The following is a 13172-nucleotide window of genomic DNA, read 5'->3' as shown; positions in this document are numbered from 1 at the left end:
GAACGGTACAACTACACTCAAACAAAGAAGCAGAGGGACGGTCATTCGCATTTTATTCTGTGAGGTTTTGCTTCGGGTTATAACGTAAGCACACAGTTCCTCGTAATGTTTGTTACTGTTTGCGGTCACGGTGGTGACGTGACCAAGTCTGTGAGGTCAATAGTGTCTGTGGTGAAACTGAAAACCTCATCTGCCAAGAGACCGAGCCGCCACCACATCAGACACTGTCGCTCTAAGGCGCGGACACCAACTCAAAACCAACCCATGCCCAAATTTGGAAACCCCGACGCGCATATATTACCGGGCACCAACCAGCGCTGGAACATACCCAGCATTCTACTGCAACACCCTGCCTACCAGGTTGCTGATAGCGATAGGACCAGACAGTGGATGATATGAGAGGTACAGTGATGATAATCTGAACATAGACATCACCAGAGCGAGACTTCAGTACTGGTCTTCAAGGTCCATCGCCAGTCTCAGTCCACCTTCGACCGGCCCGTGACCGGGCCTAGGTCCAGGGGTCCCATCCCATCACTGTTTGGAGGACAGATTTTGTCAGAACAAGGTGGAGATCTCTCTACTCTAGGAAAACGAAATTGCTTGGACAATAGACTCACCACGAAGAGAAAGGTAAGGTTCATTTTTCGTATGAAGAAATTTGGCTCGGCTACCAAAGAGTTATTCCTAGAAAAGTGTCTCCGATTTTTCTCTCTCAATTCTCACATAATGGCACTAAATGTTTCAATAATATGTCTAAAGAGATGTCCAATAATTTCATCAAAACATTGTCATCACACATTTCCTAGCTCTAACCAATCGCAAGAGAACATCATTTTTTTCTCTGAGTAGTTATACTGTCTTATTCCCCAGTGTAGGAATACGATGCATTAATGGTGTGGTTATATGGCATTATTTTCCAAGCTTGCCCGAAGCATGAAATAATACGCGCATTTTTTTTCTACAAAGTAAAACTGACAACTTTTTTTTTTGGCAAGACGGCAATTGCTCAAATACCTTCCAGCATTTCGACGACTTAAATCACAGAGTGAATAAATTCAATTGATAACCAACAATCAAATGGAACAAGAGCCTACTTTTTTCTTCTAATACGTTTTTGATGCCTTATTCAAACAAATTAATCATACATTTTAATAAATGCTTGACTAAAACATTCAGTACTTATTTCGGACCCCAGTCTGAAATGGAGTATTGAAGATACATATTTACATAATTACATCAGTATGATCTTGGTCACTGATGCATATAGCGTCCTATGATCATCCTGATATTGCCACATGGTGGCATATCATTGTATACCAGTAATTATAAAAGTCTGATTGCAAAAATGAAATGAATCGGGTCTGCTGTATAAAGTTAGAGAAGGTTTATATGTGATGATTGTTGATGATGGTGATTGTGGTAATGATAAATTTAACGGAGCATTGAAGAGGTTTTTTTCATGAACAGAGCAAAGTCTCACTTGCTCATGCACAACTGGTACAGTAAATGTCATGTCTGTGTTTGCATAGTCTAATTACTTTCACCAAACCAGATGGCCAGTCTCACATCTCAGACACACATGCAGTTTACGAGGCACGGAGAACCATTCTACCGTCTCAAGGAAATGAAACCAAAAGTAATTTTCTCCAAGGACCATGCGAGATACCAAATTAGAATCTCGATCTCTTCTGCAAGAGTGACAGTCAGTCGGCAGTATTCAATTGCGTGCAAAGAATATCGAGCGCGCATCTGCTTTGGCGCGGTCTCCTAAACCAGTTTCTTATAGTTTTGAAAAGGGCAAAGAAAGTGCATTCATCGCCTCACACCACCAGACTCTTAATTCCAGAGTAATGTTAATTTCAGAAAGGCCCCTTGGGGAGTCTTCACGCGAGAGCTATAGAGTTACCCGCGGGATGTGTTATTTCTTGTGACAACTGTATATACAAATCTATGGGCGATTATTTGGAATGCATGCTGTGTGCGGTCTGCCTGGTGCCGAACGTTGTGATATCACATTTGAATTATATAACTTAGCCTGAGGGTCTTTTTGACAATTATCACGTTTCTAATTATTACATGCAACATCAAGTCAGATAATTTGAGACAGTGTCGATTTAAATCTGTTCCCTCTGTAGTAATTCATTTTCTTATAAATAAATATATTGAACACAAATATTTAATTGCATAATTTACAAAACACCTTTGAATTGTGATTGTTTTTTTTGTTTTTTTACCGATTTGCACTTCAGATCCTGTTCATTGTCAAGTATAATTAAGTTGAACTAAATTAAGCATAAGTTAATTCCGATTCTTGGCTCATATAAAATGCAAAACTAATGACATACTTCAATAATAATGCTTTGCCTTAAATTTGCAAACAAAAATTAACAGTGTTTGTTAAAAATTATCCGTATAGGAGAGTGGTCAAGTAAATCCAAGAAATTTTGGCAACAACAAATACCGTTCTGCCCCCCTACAAATAAACCCTTTATTTCCAATGACTGCATTAAATTATGAGTCATGCTTGCACATTTCCCCTGACAACAAAGACATGTTCCACCGCGGGTTTCCCAGAATATTTGTCACCGTGAAAGCATGTGCCCCCACTCCAAGGTTATGGTACCGCTTTCTTGCAAAGAGCAAGGGTTAACTTGAGAATACCCTGGGGTCTCAAAGGTCGTCTTCTGATGGTTAGAGAGTTCCTTGTAATGCCTGTGGTATGTGACAAGAGCGTGGAGCAAAACTGATTTAATTGTATCATAACTGGACATGGGTGAAAGTTATTGGCAGTCTCGATGACAAGTATGTGAGTGCTTATGCCGAATATGACAAAACAGTTCCTCTCTCGAAAGGTTTTACCTGTTTACCAATTTTGAGGGGTAGATTTATCAAAGTATGTACTGTACCATCATTTAAAAAATACACTGATACACGACTTATTACAACTGCTTTACTCACACTCCCATTACTTCATTTCAAAAAGACTAAAAGGCGAGACACTTCATTTTGCTAAAAGAAGTCTGGTTGACTAACAGGCCTATAAATTTGGAAAGAATGCTGTGAGTTATATTTTTAAGCGGATTGGGATCGCATTTCAAATGTCATCGACCTCCAATGTGTAACAGTTCATTCATGCCACTTCCTACGATCATATTCCGTGTGATTCATGTGTTATTGTGAGTAAACACCGTCTCATTCCCACCTACGATTTCAAGGAGTTTCCTGTCAAACTTCCAAACATTACTTCACACATTTGGCTTTTGCATGTTACGAGGGGGAAGGAATGTCAACTTTGAACTGACAGGTTGTTCATCAACCGACTAGAAGGAAGTGAGGTGATACAAATCCGAAAAGGAAATTTGTTTACACGCGGAAAAGGCACACGTGCTGCAGACGCATGACATTGGTAACAATAATTGAGTTCGCATCTGTGATGCTCAATTTTAAGCGAGATTGCTTTTCTCAAACGCTGTGACTTTCATCTTTCCTATCTGTTATTTGTCACGCTTGCATTCCTAAATAGATTAATCTTGTAGATCACAATAATATGTACTGCTGCGCGGCAAATTCCAAACCAAACAAATTGAAGATAATCCCCGCTGCTCCGGTATTCGTAAAATTGGAAGATTTTATAAACTTGACAAAACAAAATGAACGGTTACGACCGAAGAGGTCGTGAACTTGGTTCGTTGCCTCGCTATTTTGATAATTACCGCCTTGCCTGGGTTTGCCTTTAAAAAGTATTACAATTCACAATTGACTGTTCTTTTCTCCACTGATTCGTTTACTTTTTCATTTATTCTCAATTAACTCAAAGACAATTTCAGTGACTGTACGTGCTTCTAATGTAAGCAGGAAATAAGTTTGAGTAGTGGTGAAGAAAGACAGTGATGATGATGTTGGGTGAATGTAATGGGATCGGGTTACCGAGCCCGTGGGAGGAGGGTTCGTGAAGAGGCGAATAGTGGTTTCGTGGAAGTACAAGAGGTGGGAAGTGTGGTAATGGTTTCGGGGGAGTGTTTTGAAAGAGTGAGTTGTACGTGTAGTTCTAAATTACAAAACCATAATGTGAGCATTTAACCACAAAATGAAGAAATAGGGATCTTGAGTGAAAGACAATCTTTGTTTATGGTGTTACTCAGAAAATAGTGATGCACTTATTCATAAACTGTTTCATCTTTTTTATGTTTTGCTGCAGATCGAAGATGGAATAGCAACACCTGCTTCACCTATTCACACAACAGAGCATAATATTGATATCACTTCAGGCCACCTGCTATCCAACCTGCATGTGGCCCCAGTACGCCCAAGAGTACCACCCGGTAGAGCTACACGAGCTTAGCTTGGAAGAACTGACAGGAACACGCCCCTCTCACAGGGGCGCGTTGATGTACCTGAAGCAAAAGGGGATACCAGAATACACAGTACAGTTCAAAGACACAGGCCCACAGATAGGACACTTGAGGAAGCTAGTCAAGGCGATCGAGCACGATTTTTACACCGGTCCTGTGACCAGACACCCAGAGGTTCAACCACCACCTGGGAGGGGCGTACGACTAAGGCCAAGGGACATCATCGGAGGACCATCGCAGAGTCAGAGGTACAATTCCAGTAGACCCATGGCGAGCCGCGAGCTGATGACGGGGAGGAGGGATGGTCGAGCGGCAGCTCTGTTTCAGAGAATGAAGGACAGGTCTGATCAGTATGTTGTCGAAGAGTCTCCAGGACAAGGGTATTACCAACAACAAGATCCATATGGTGTAGACGCCACAGATCGAGGGAAGCGGCCCTGGCAGAGGAGCCCATGGGAGGAAGCTGCCGAACACCCTCTAGGTCTCCCAGATAGGGCCTTCGAGCCGCCTGTACCCAAACCCAAACCAAAGCCTAAACTACAGAATCCAGCCCAAGTCCAGAAACGAGGGCCGCCTGGTTACAGTCAGGTCGACTCCATCCGCCAACGCCAACAGGCTCCCCTGAAGCCCGGCAACAAACCCGTCAAGATCGGGTGCACTTGGAAGGGAGAGACGAGCAAAATGAGGTTCCACTCTGGAGTCCAGCCCTACGAAATGGACTTCAACCGGACTGCCCGCGGATGGAGTCCCGGTCACATTCAAACCGACCATCACCGTGACAACTTCAACCAGCGTCCCACATCTTGGGGCTACGAGGAGGATCAATATTCTCCAGGAGGCCGTCAGAGAGCTGCCGAGGTTGCTCGGTCGAGGCAGATCGTTGGGAACATCGTTGGGCCAAGTTCTTGGGGAGGCGAGAGCGACGACTTATAATACTCTTGCTCTTAGTATAGTCGATTGATTGAAACATTTTTATCGCCGTTGTTATAAATAAACCTTGTGATGTCTCTCTTATGGGATTTGACTGTAGTGTTTGTTTAACTAGATGAGATAGACAGTTTTGGACTCTTGTGCGAAAAGTGCAAGACCCGTTTGAATCGTCGGGAACTGACAAACTATCAACAAATTTATCGGCGATACATCTTCCTGTCCCTTCACTCAGTCATACTGGAGAAAGCCTGTTGTAGTGTTCTTCGATAAACTTTACTTAAGATTTGTTAAGATGATAATGATTTAAGTTCAAGAATTATTTTTAGTACATTTATGTAAACAACTCGATGACATTTACACATAAAAAAATGCTTACTAAACTTTAATTTTCTTCTGGCATTTTGTTCACAAATGTCAAATCATCTTGCCATGGGTTTTGTTTAGAAATGTTTAGAATTTTTGCCAAGATTTTGATGTCAATTTGAAATGCCCAATGTCATTAATTGTGTAACAGCAATTAAGATGTTGAGCAACAACTGTGCGCTAAAATGCCTTTGTACAAAACTATTCAGATTTCTTGATGAAAAAGTAAATCAAGATTTTGATGTATGGATGTAGCTTTTTCGTCCAGCAAATAAAACTTATGTATATTCTTAGTCTTACTAGTTTGGGTCAGAAAAAAAAGTTCGGTGGTAAATCATTGGACGGGTTGTTTGAAGATAAAGAAAAAGTTGACAGCGACATGATACATTTTTGGCAAGAGATTATCTGTAAAACTAAAATAGATGGATGATGAGAAGTGAACGGGAGCAGACTGATTCGAACTTCTCAGCCAGTTGGCGTGGCTATTTACAAGAACACCGGAATAAAAATGGATGTGGAAAATATGACAAATCATGGGAAATGGATCAGCTGCCATACCAAATTTACATGTATGTTATTGCGCATTATAGTGTGAGAATAGGGACAATTTGAATCCTGAAAGTGCCACAGACAATCATTAACATGTGGTAAAAGTTGAGGTAAAAAAAAACATGGATTAAAGGACAATGTTGAGCAGGAAAGTTTCTAGAAATACACAGAATGCAAATGAGTTGGTTAAACGTGTAGGATTAAAGGTCACGGCACGCAGAGAACTTCACCTTTGTTGTTGGGCTGGACAGACTTGATCGCCAAGGAATGAATACAAATTGTGTACTATTTTAGCAGTACTTAGATTTTACAACTTAGTACTTAGATTAAAAACGTCAATTTAGGTATAAACATTGTATTTAATCAAAACTAACAGACTTGTGCTTGCAGTCAGTACGAATATGTTAATTATAAGCTTGTCGTTGATATAGAATTTATCATCAATCAAGCAATTTACAACATAAAAAAGACTTTTCGTTCACGATAAAATATGCGGTGTCAAGGGTGAACCAACTTAAATAATAATTATTTATTTACATTTTTTCCTCTACACCGACTGTATACAGGTGCCTCATTTTTCCACACAGAAAATTCTGTTTGCAGATGCAATAAACGAGCCTTTCGAAATAAATCATAGGCCTAAATATCTCCTTTTTTAGGAATACAAATGTACATGTATTAACCAGACTATGAGATGTTAACTGTAACCTACGTGAAATTGAACATTTCTTAAATATTACCTGGACGATTTCTTTTGATACAACACAACAGAGGAAACTTGGCATGATCCTAATACAAGTCCCGATTTCCGGACGAAACATTTTGACCTTAGCTTAGGGTTTTTTTTTTCAAGATACCGAGCATTTCTTTCCCAAATTATTTTGGCAAATATTTATAACGATCATTAATTATTGTACCGACCTTTAAAAGCACGCAATTGAATCTTATCGACAAAGAGGTTTTGGCAACTCTTGAAAACAGTTAGGCCTACAGCGGGCCAAGGGCAGATCGGGGGGGGGGGCAACGCCCCCCCCCCCCAGCAATAAAGGCTGGCACTACATACACCACCATCTTTTCCTCAAACAAATTTTGTTAAAGTGGTCAGAAATTGACTCATCATGCAGATCGCACCACAGAGCATCTAGAACCCAAAAAAAATTCAGGGCCCTTAAGCAGGCCCCGAACCCCACGCCGCAATTTTTGAACCCACTTTTTGGGGGACCAATTTTTTTTGGCTACCCCCCCCCCCCCCCCCAAAAATTGTGTTAATAAGATGGATCCACCCTTGCAACGGGCCACATTTTGGGACTACTTTAACTACACCGAGTTTGCAAAAGGTTTGGCCTACCTTCCGGTTGAAGAACGCCACATTCTTCACGCTGCTCGCTGCTTGAGATCTGCTGGTTTTGAGCTTGTTCCGTGGTGGGAAAGAGGAGCTGACTTGCAACAATCCGATCACTAAATTCCTGGCTATTCCGTTCGAAAATTGCCCAGTAGGCACAGGAAACAATCCGTCGTTTTTCCCGCTTCGCACTGTACGCCAAACATTGTCCACTGTCCACCTGTTTGTACCGTTGTCTAAAAGTGCAAAATAACTCCAGCTCCTTTTGTAACTCGCCGAGTAACTCTGTGCTGCTAACATGTCACTCATGAGAATTGCAGGTTTGCTCCAAATTTCGTCGTAAAATCAAGGAATATGGCCTTCTTAAATTCAGTGAAAAATCTGCAAGGTTTGTCTTGTCACACAAGCACGAGATTGTATATAGCGCCTATCACACCACATAGACTGGTTCCCGGATCCTCCAGTATCGTTCTTCAATCAAGTATGTAGGGGACCAGTCTCTATTTTTCGAAACCTTGGCTTCGGCTTCAGCTTTGGCTTTGCCTCTACTTCTGAATCACTGAGAGGCAAACTAAACGAAAATATTTCAACTTTTGGCTTCAAGTCAACCGATTGAATGTTCCTGAAGCATAACAGACACCAAAATGTAGCTGGAGTTCCCGAAGTCGGAGGCCTAAAATGTCACTAAGCCGAAAACGAAGTCAAAGCCAGTCGTTTCAAAAACGCCGAGCACCGCGCAGAGGTATCCCACAGTGCTCTGCGTAAAATCTGCCTGCCTATTCATTGGTTGCAAGTTTTGTCAGTAACCAATCAGGGGCGCTGTCCTGCAATTTGCATATCAAAGAGTAAGGGAATCACAGGTGTTTCAAATTCCTTGACCGCACTGCGCACCGTTATTGTTCTAGGACGAGCTTGGGGTAGACAAACTTCAAGGGATGTCATTTTTATCTCCGAAATCGTTGGGATATCTCATAATGAGAATTTATTAAAAACATGACTCTCCTGAGACACTGGCAAAGAAAACAACAAGTACTGCGACCAAAAGTGTAAGTGTTAATTCCAATCTTTATTGCAATTCGCTACACTGACAGTATCTCTGCCACGATCAAAAAAATACCTAGCGAAAGAACGCTGAACAATCCGCATTAACTCAAAGTCTCCGACATTTTCAAACCTCTCATTCGATTTGCAAGCTACACGGATAGTGGTTCGCAATTCTAGCTCTATTCGAATAAAGAGTAATGAGTGCATTGTATGTTGTGATTTTTTGCTAACATTTTGACTGCTATTATTAAAAACACAACAAAGTTCCTAAGCGATTGCTTTATACGCTAACATCTGGAGCAAAAACAAAGTGTTTATTTTTTGTGACGCAAAACGTACAAGCATTTTGAAAACATTTTTGATTACATTAAGAAAAACATGCAGTTTACATCAAAACCGTATTGGTGCAGTAAAAAACAAATTGGACATGAACAAAATGAGATCTGTAATTAACATTTTTCTTGCGTATAAAGCTGGCTACATTTGGGCTGATGAAAAACAGTAATCGGAGAACATTTTACCTCCCTTAAAAAAATCCTTTAATGTCATTATTTTTGTTTAGAAAAAGGAAGATCTGTCAACCTGTTGTTAATCATAACAAAAAAACTAAATTTGCGACTTCTAGTTATTATTTTTTTTCGTCAGCATTTCTTTTATAGTGAATATTAATAAAACTAATTAATCGCCATACCCTGGTAGCCAAAATGGAAAGTACGAAAAAACTGTATAATCTGCCGCTAAATTTTCAGAATTATGCATAATAATTAAAATAACTTGCCATTTTTCTAGTGACACGCTTTCTACATCATGCATCAAAATATTAAACATAGGCTTCTATAATACACTCGTGAATACTTGACACACTCATGAATAATTCAACACTTTCTTGAAACGTACTGTACAAAATGCTTCGTAAATTTAAATATTCAAAACATGCAAATCAATCACGTCAGCTGACTCTGTGTCAACGAATGGGGAATTCTGAAAATTCATTTAGTACTATGTACATACTATAAGCAAGTGTATTATTTTCGTCTCTATAGGATAAGCAACTTGAAAAGCATTAACCGAAATTAGCACTATCGATCGCCAATTTCTGTAGACGAATAAATATTAATGGCTAAATAATAAGCGTTCAACAGCTAGTTAATAATCATAAACTCCATCGGTTAAATCGCAAACTATCGTTCAAAAGAGTACTTTTACACTAATATGAAATTAACCTACATACATTTGTATGGATGCATGTCGTATTAGACATGATACATTTATATTTCATTATAGGTACTTATCTTTACCAGTGCATTACGAGTGAGACACAACATTTCATCGCTAAGTGCAGGTATATTAGATATTATATTATATCACTATTTCAAACAGTAAGAACTTTTTTTGTGGAAACTACGCAGTTCTTGTCAAATCAAACAAGGAAGAGATCTTATACATGTACAAGGATGACTATTTATCTTACATTCCACTGTTTACTTTGGTTAATTAAAGCTCAGTACCAAGTGAACTTTCGAACTGACATCTTGAAATCAATTTTCAAATTTGAGAAATTCATTTTCACTTATGATTCAACCACAACTTTTAAGTCGGTATACTGCTTTAGTACACCATTCTTCTCAATTAAATTGCAACCGAAATACTAGCACAAAAGTTCATCAAAGTATCTGGTTTTAAAGATGTAACCACGACACAACAATTTTAACTTAATTTTCTTAAATCTTCTGCAATGAACACATACACACGTTTTAATTTGGCGTAAAAAAAACAACATCCTGACGACAAAAAAAATGAAACAAAAAAAATATGAACAGGTAACAACTCTGGCAGCAATTATATCTGTACATAAATTCTATCACACATGATACATCTCTATTAAAAAAAACCCCACCAAATCATGCAAAACCAGTGTCAATGGGCTATGCACATTAATCATTTTCCAACTGAAAACAAACAAGTTTCATCTAACTTATCAAATTTGCCCCCATCTGGAAACCTCATGGTATAATATTTATCTTAAAGGACGCAAATCAGTCATCACATCTTTGTCTTAAACGAAAAAAGAACAGACCTGAAAAGAAAACGATGAACTTAGAACTAGTCTCAACTGTACCAATTCTGAGATATAAATCTGGGGCATAGATAAAATAAATACTCTCGTCTTTTGTGATATCTTGGTGATGTTTATTATCACAGTTCTCCATGTTTGGATGAACAGACAATAAGAAACAGATCTTAAAAGCACAACTGAAAAGGATATATAAGAAGCCTTGGGGATGGGTCATTGCCGCATAATAAAGTTCGTGGCCTTTCAATAAAATGCATCAAGTATTTTTAGTGTCCTGTCTATATTAAAACAGTCAAGATCAATGCATGGAAATTACAGTGTGAACAGCCAAAATGTTACAAGTCTTCCATAGCAAACTATAATCTTGGGTGGGAAGGGATTGCCTGAAGAAATGCCAGGCAATCTGATGGTCAACGTGATAGCTTCATAAAACAAATCTCTGAATCATCTGGAAAAATAAACAATCTACGGGGGACGTCTCCGTATGCCTTCTGAATTAAAGGTAACCACTCGGAAACTCTGGAAAAATATATGTGACCAATCCGACAAAATGAGGCTAAGAGGTACCTCAAGCTACTTTTAGCCCCGCCTCATTTTTAAAATGATGTTTTATTTTATCCATCCTAATCGTGTTGAAAGAGCTCCCCAATCAACGACATTTAGCATCAAGAAATGTTTAAGTAGGGCGTAAGTGATGTGAGAGTGTAGAATGTGGGTCTAACATGAAGCCTACTTTCTCTATGGTAGTCTTCAAAGCAACGGTTAATTTTTTTTTATTACAAAAGAATAACATTTCATGTCAAATCAAAACAATGCTGCACTGAACACAACTACTTATTAACATTTTGATACACATGAATTTTCCATTTTGGCAGCACAAACATTCTGTTTTTAAGCCAAACACATTTAACGTTTTAATTTTTCAGTATCCATCATTAAATCTCAGTTAGTAATATAATAAATTTATATATTTCATTTTTTTTGGTGAATACACAAACTGGTGAAAATACAGAACTGTTTAAAATCTATTCTTCTGACACTATTTTGCTCGTATTTACATTAAATATGTTAGTCACAGTCTACAAACTGTGCACTATATCAGGTATTACATGCGTGGTTTGAAAGCATTGCATTCACTCAAACTTTTTTTTTTCAAAAATTTTAATTGACAAAATTGAACTACTGGATATTTGAATGAATTCATCTTATGTTTTGATTTTTGTTTAGTAATACCATTTCTTTTTCAGTTTTAAAGTAGCACACACATGCACTGAGGCACTAAGGCACTTGGCGTAACGTACCTCACAATTCCAGAACTCATGCTTTGGGGGGAATGGGACAAATGACCAAACAAGAAATCTTCAAAAACTAAGATATGTACAAAATATTTTAGCAAAATGCACTTTGTAACTGCATGTATTATCTAAGAAGTGAGACAACGATTTGAGGTTACATGTAAATTTATATTAAAAGCATAATCTGAAACAGGCCTATAGATGCAGTTACATAAAGCCATACGAGTCCAATAGATATATCTCCACGAAATCAAAATGACCTTTTCTTTGCAGAGACTTCTGACTGCATGCTGATGATTTGAAGTTAATCAGAAATGCGATCAAGCAGTTTTGCCGAGGATCATTGCAAAACAACTACCTTTGACCTAACCTGAGTGTCCCGACTCTTGACCTTTTATCTCCATGTTGACCTCGATGCATGCTCTTTTTGCAGGTTACACGTTAACATTTTATTCGGCAGTTCTGTTGCTATTGTAGGTGTCAACAACTCAAGTCTAAGATGGGCTGACCATTGCAAGTCTTCATGTTTCCTGTTTTGGTAGATGACAGATAAACACAACACAAATATGAATAGTTTTGCTGCATAACTTCCATGCACCCTAACTCTCCAAGATACTTCAAAGTCTACCAGGAGATTGCCGGTAGCTTGGCTAGTTCAAATCTGACATAGCCTCGATGCTATGATTTTTTCGCTGGAATTATTTTTGATAATGAACTTACACGTTTGTACACATAGTTCCCGGGGAAGGTTCCAAACATGCCAGTTCTCTCGGACATCCCGACGTACCAACCATCATCACATTTCTCCAAGACGTTCACCAAGTCTCCCTCCAGCAGTTCGATCTCATCCTCATTTTGCGGTATGTACGCGAAAGAGGCCACAAATCTACACGAGTTAAAAAAGTCACAGGGTTGCAGTCAAGCCACAAAGTGAATCACAAATCAAGTCAGCAATCAGGTCAGAAGTAATAAGTGATGAGCAATGAAAAAGCAATATCTTCAAGTCACTCTTCAGTTAAAAAGTTTTTCATTTAAGACGGGATGATGGATATGTGAGGACTTGATGACAGTTTAAGTCTTCAACTAAAATTGATTACTCATTTTCAGCATATATTGATATCCGTTCCGACCTTCGCCATTTGATCAGTAGTAAAACTTGTATTCCTTACTACATCCGATTACCATGGAGATCCAAAAGAGGGAAGGGGTGGAAAGAACAA

The 13172-nt window shown here is 38.9% G+C and overlaps 2 protein-coding genes across 16 annotated transcripts in view; one reads left to right on the top strand and one right to left on the bottom strand.

The window, feature by feature from the left end:
- The first annotated feature begins 315 nt into the window (after positions 1-315).
- On the top strand, positions 316-6831 carry LOC119731639. Its single transcript, XM_038204838.1, has 2 exons — positions 316-633; positions 4202-6831. Exon 2 carries the CDS (start codon positions 4293-4295, stop codon positions 5286-5288), a length of 996 nt encoding a protein of 331 aa, XP_038060766.1. The 5' UTR covers positions 316-633; positions 4202-4292; the 3' UTR covers positions 5289-6831.
- Positions 6832-8586: 1755 nt separating this feature from the next.
- Positions 8587-13172, bottom strand: part of LOC119731922 — a 73393-nt gene continuing 68807 nt past the window's right edge. For all 15 annotated transcript variants that reach the window (XM_038205220.1, XM_038205210.1, XM_038205213.1 and 12 more), the window contains 2 exons: positions 12673-12838; positions 8587-12482 (listed from right to left, as the gene is read on the bottom strand). In XM_038205220.1, coding sequence (XP_038061148.1) covers positions 12474-12482; positions 12673-12838 — 175 coding nt within the window. In that variant the 3' untranslated portion in view covers positions 8587-12473. The remainder of the gene's footprint in view (positions 12483-12672; positions 12839-13172) is intronic.

This window comes from Patiria miniata, unplaced genomic scaffold, assembly GCF_015706575.1.
Source record: "Patiria miniata isolate m_02_andy unplaced genomic scaffold, ASM1570657v1 HiC_scaffold_24, whole genome shotgun sequence".
Taxonomy (NCBI): Eukaryota; Metazoa; Echinodermata; class Asteroidea; order Valvatida; family Asterinidae; genus Patiria; species Patiria miniata.
This window is presented reverse-complemented; position numbering and strand designations above follow the sequence as displayed.

What these genes read in the sequence shown, in the direction of transcription:
- LOC119731639 (XM_038204838.1), top strand. Translation starts at nt 4,293, where the DNA reads ATGTGGCCCCAGTACGCCCAAGAGTACCACCCGGTAGAGCTACACGAG.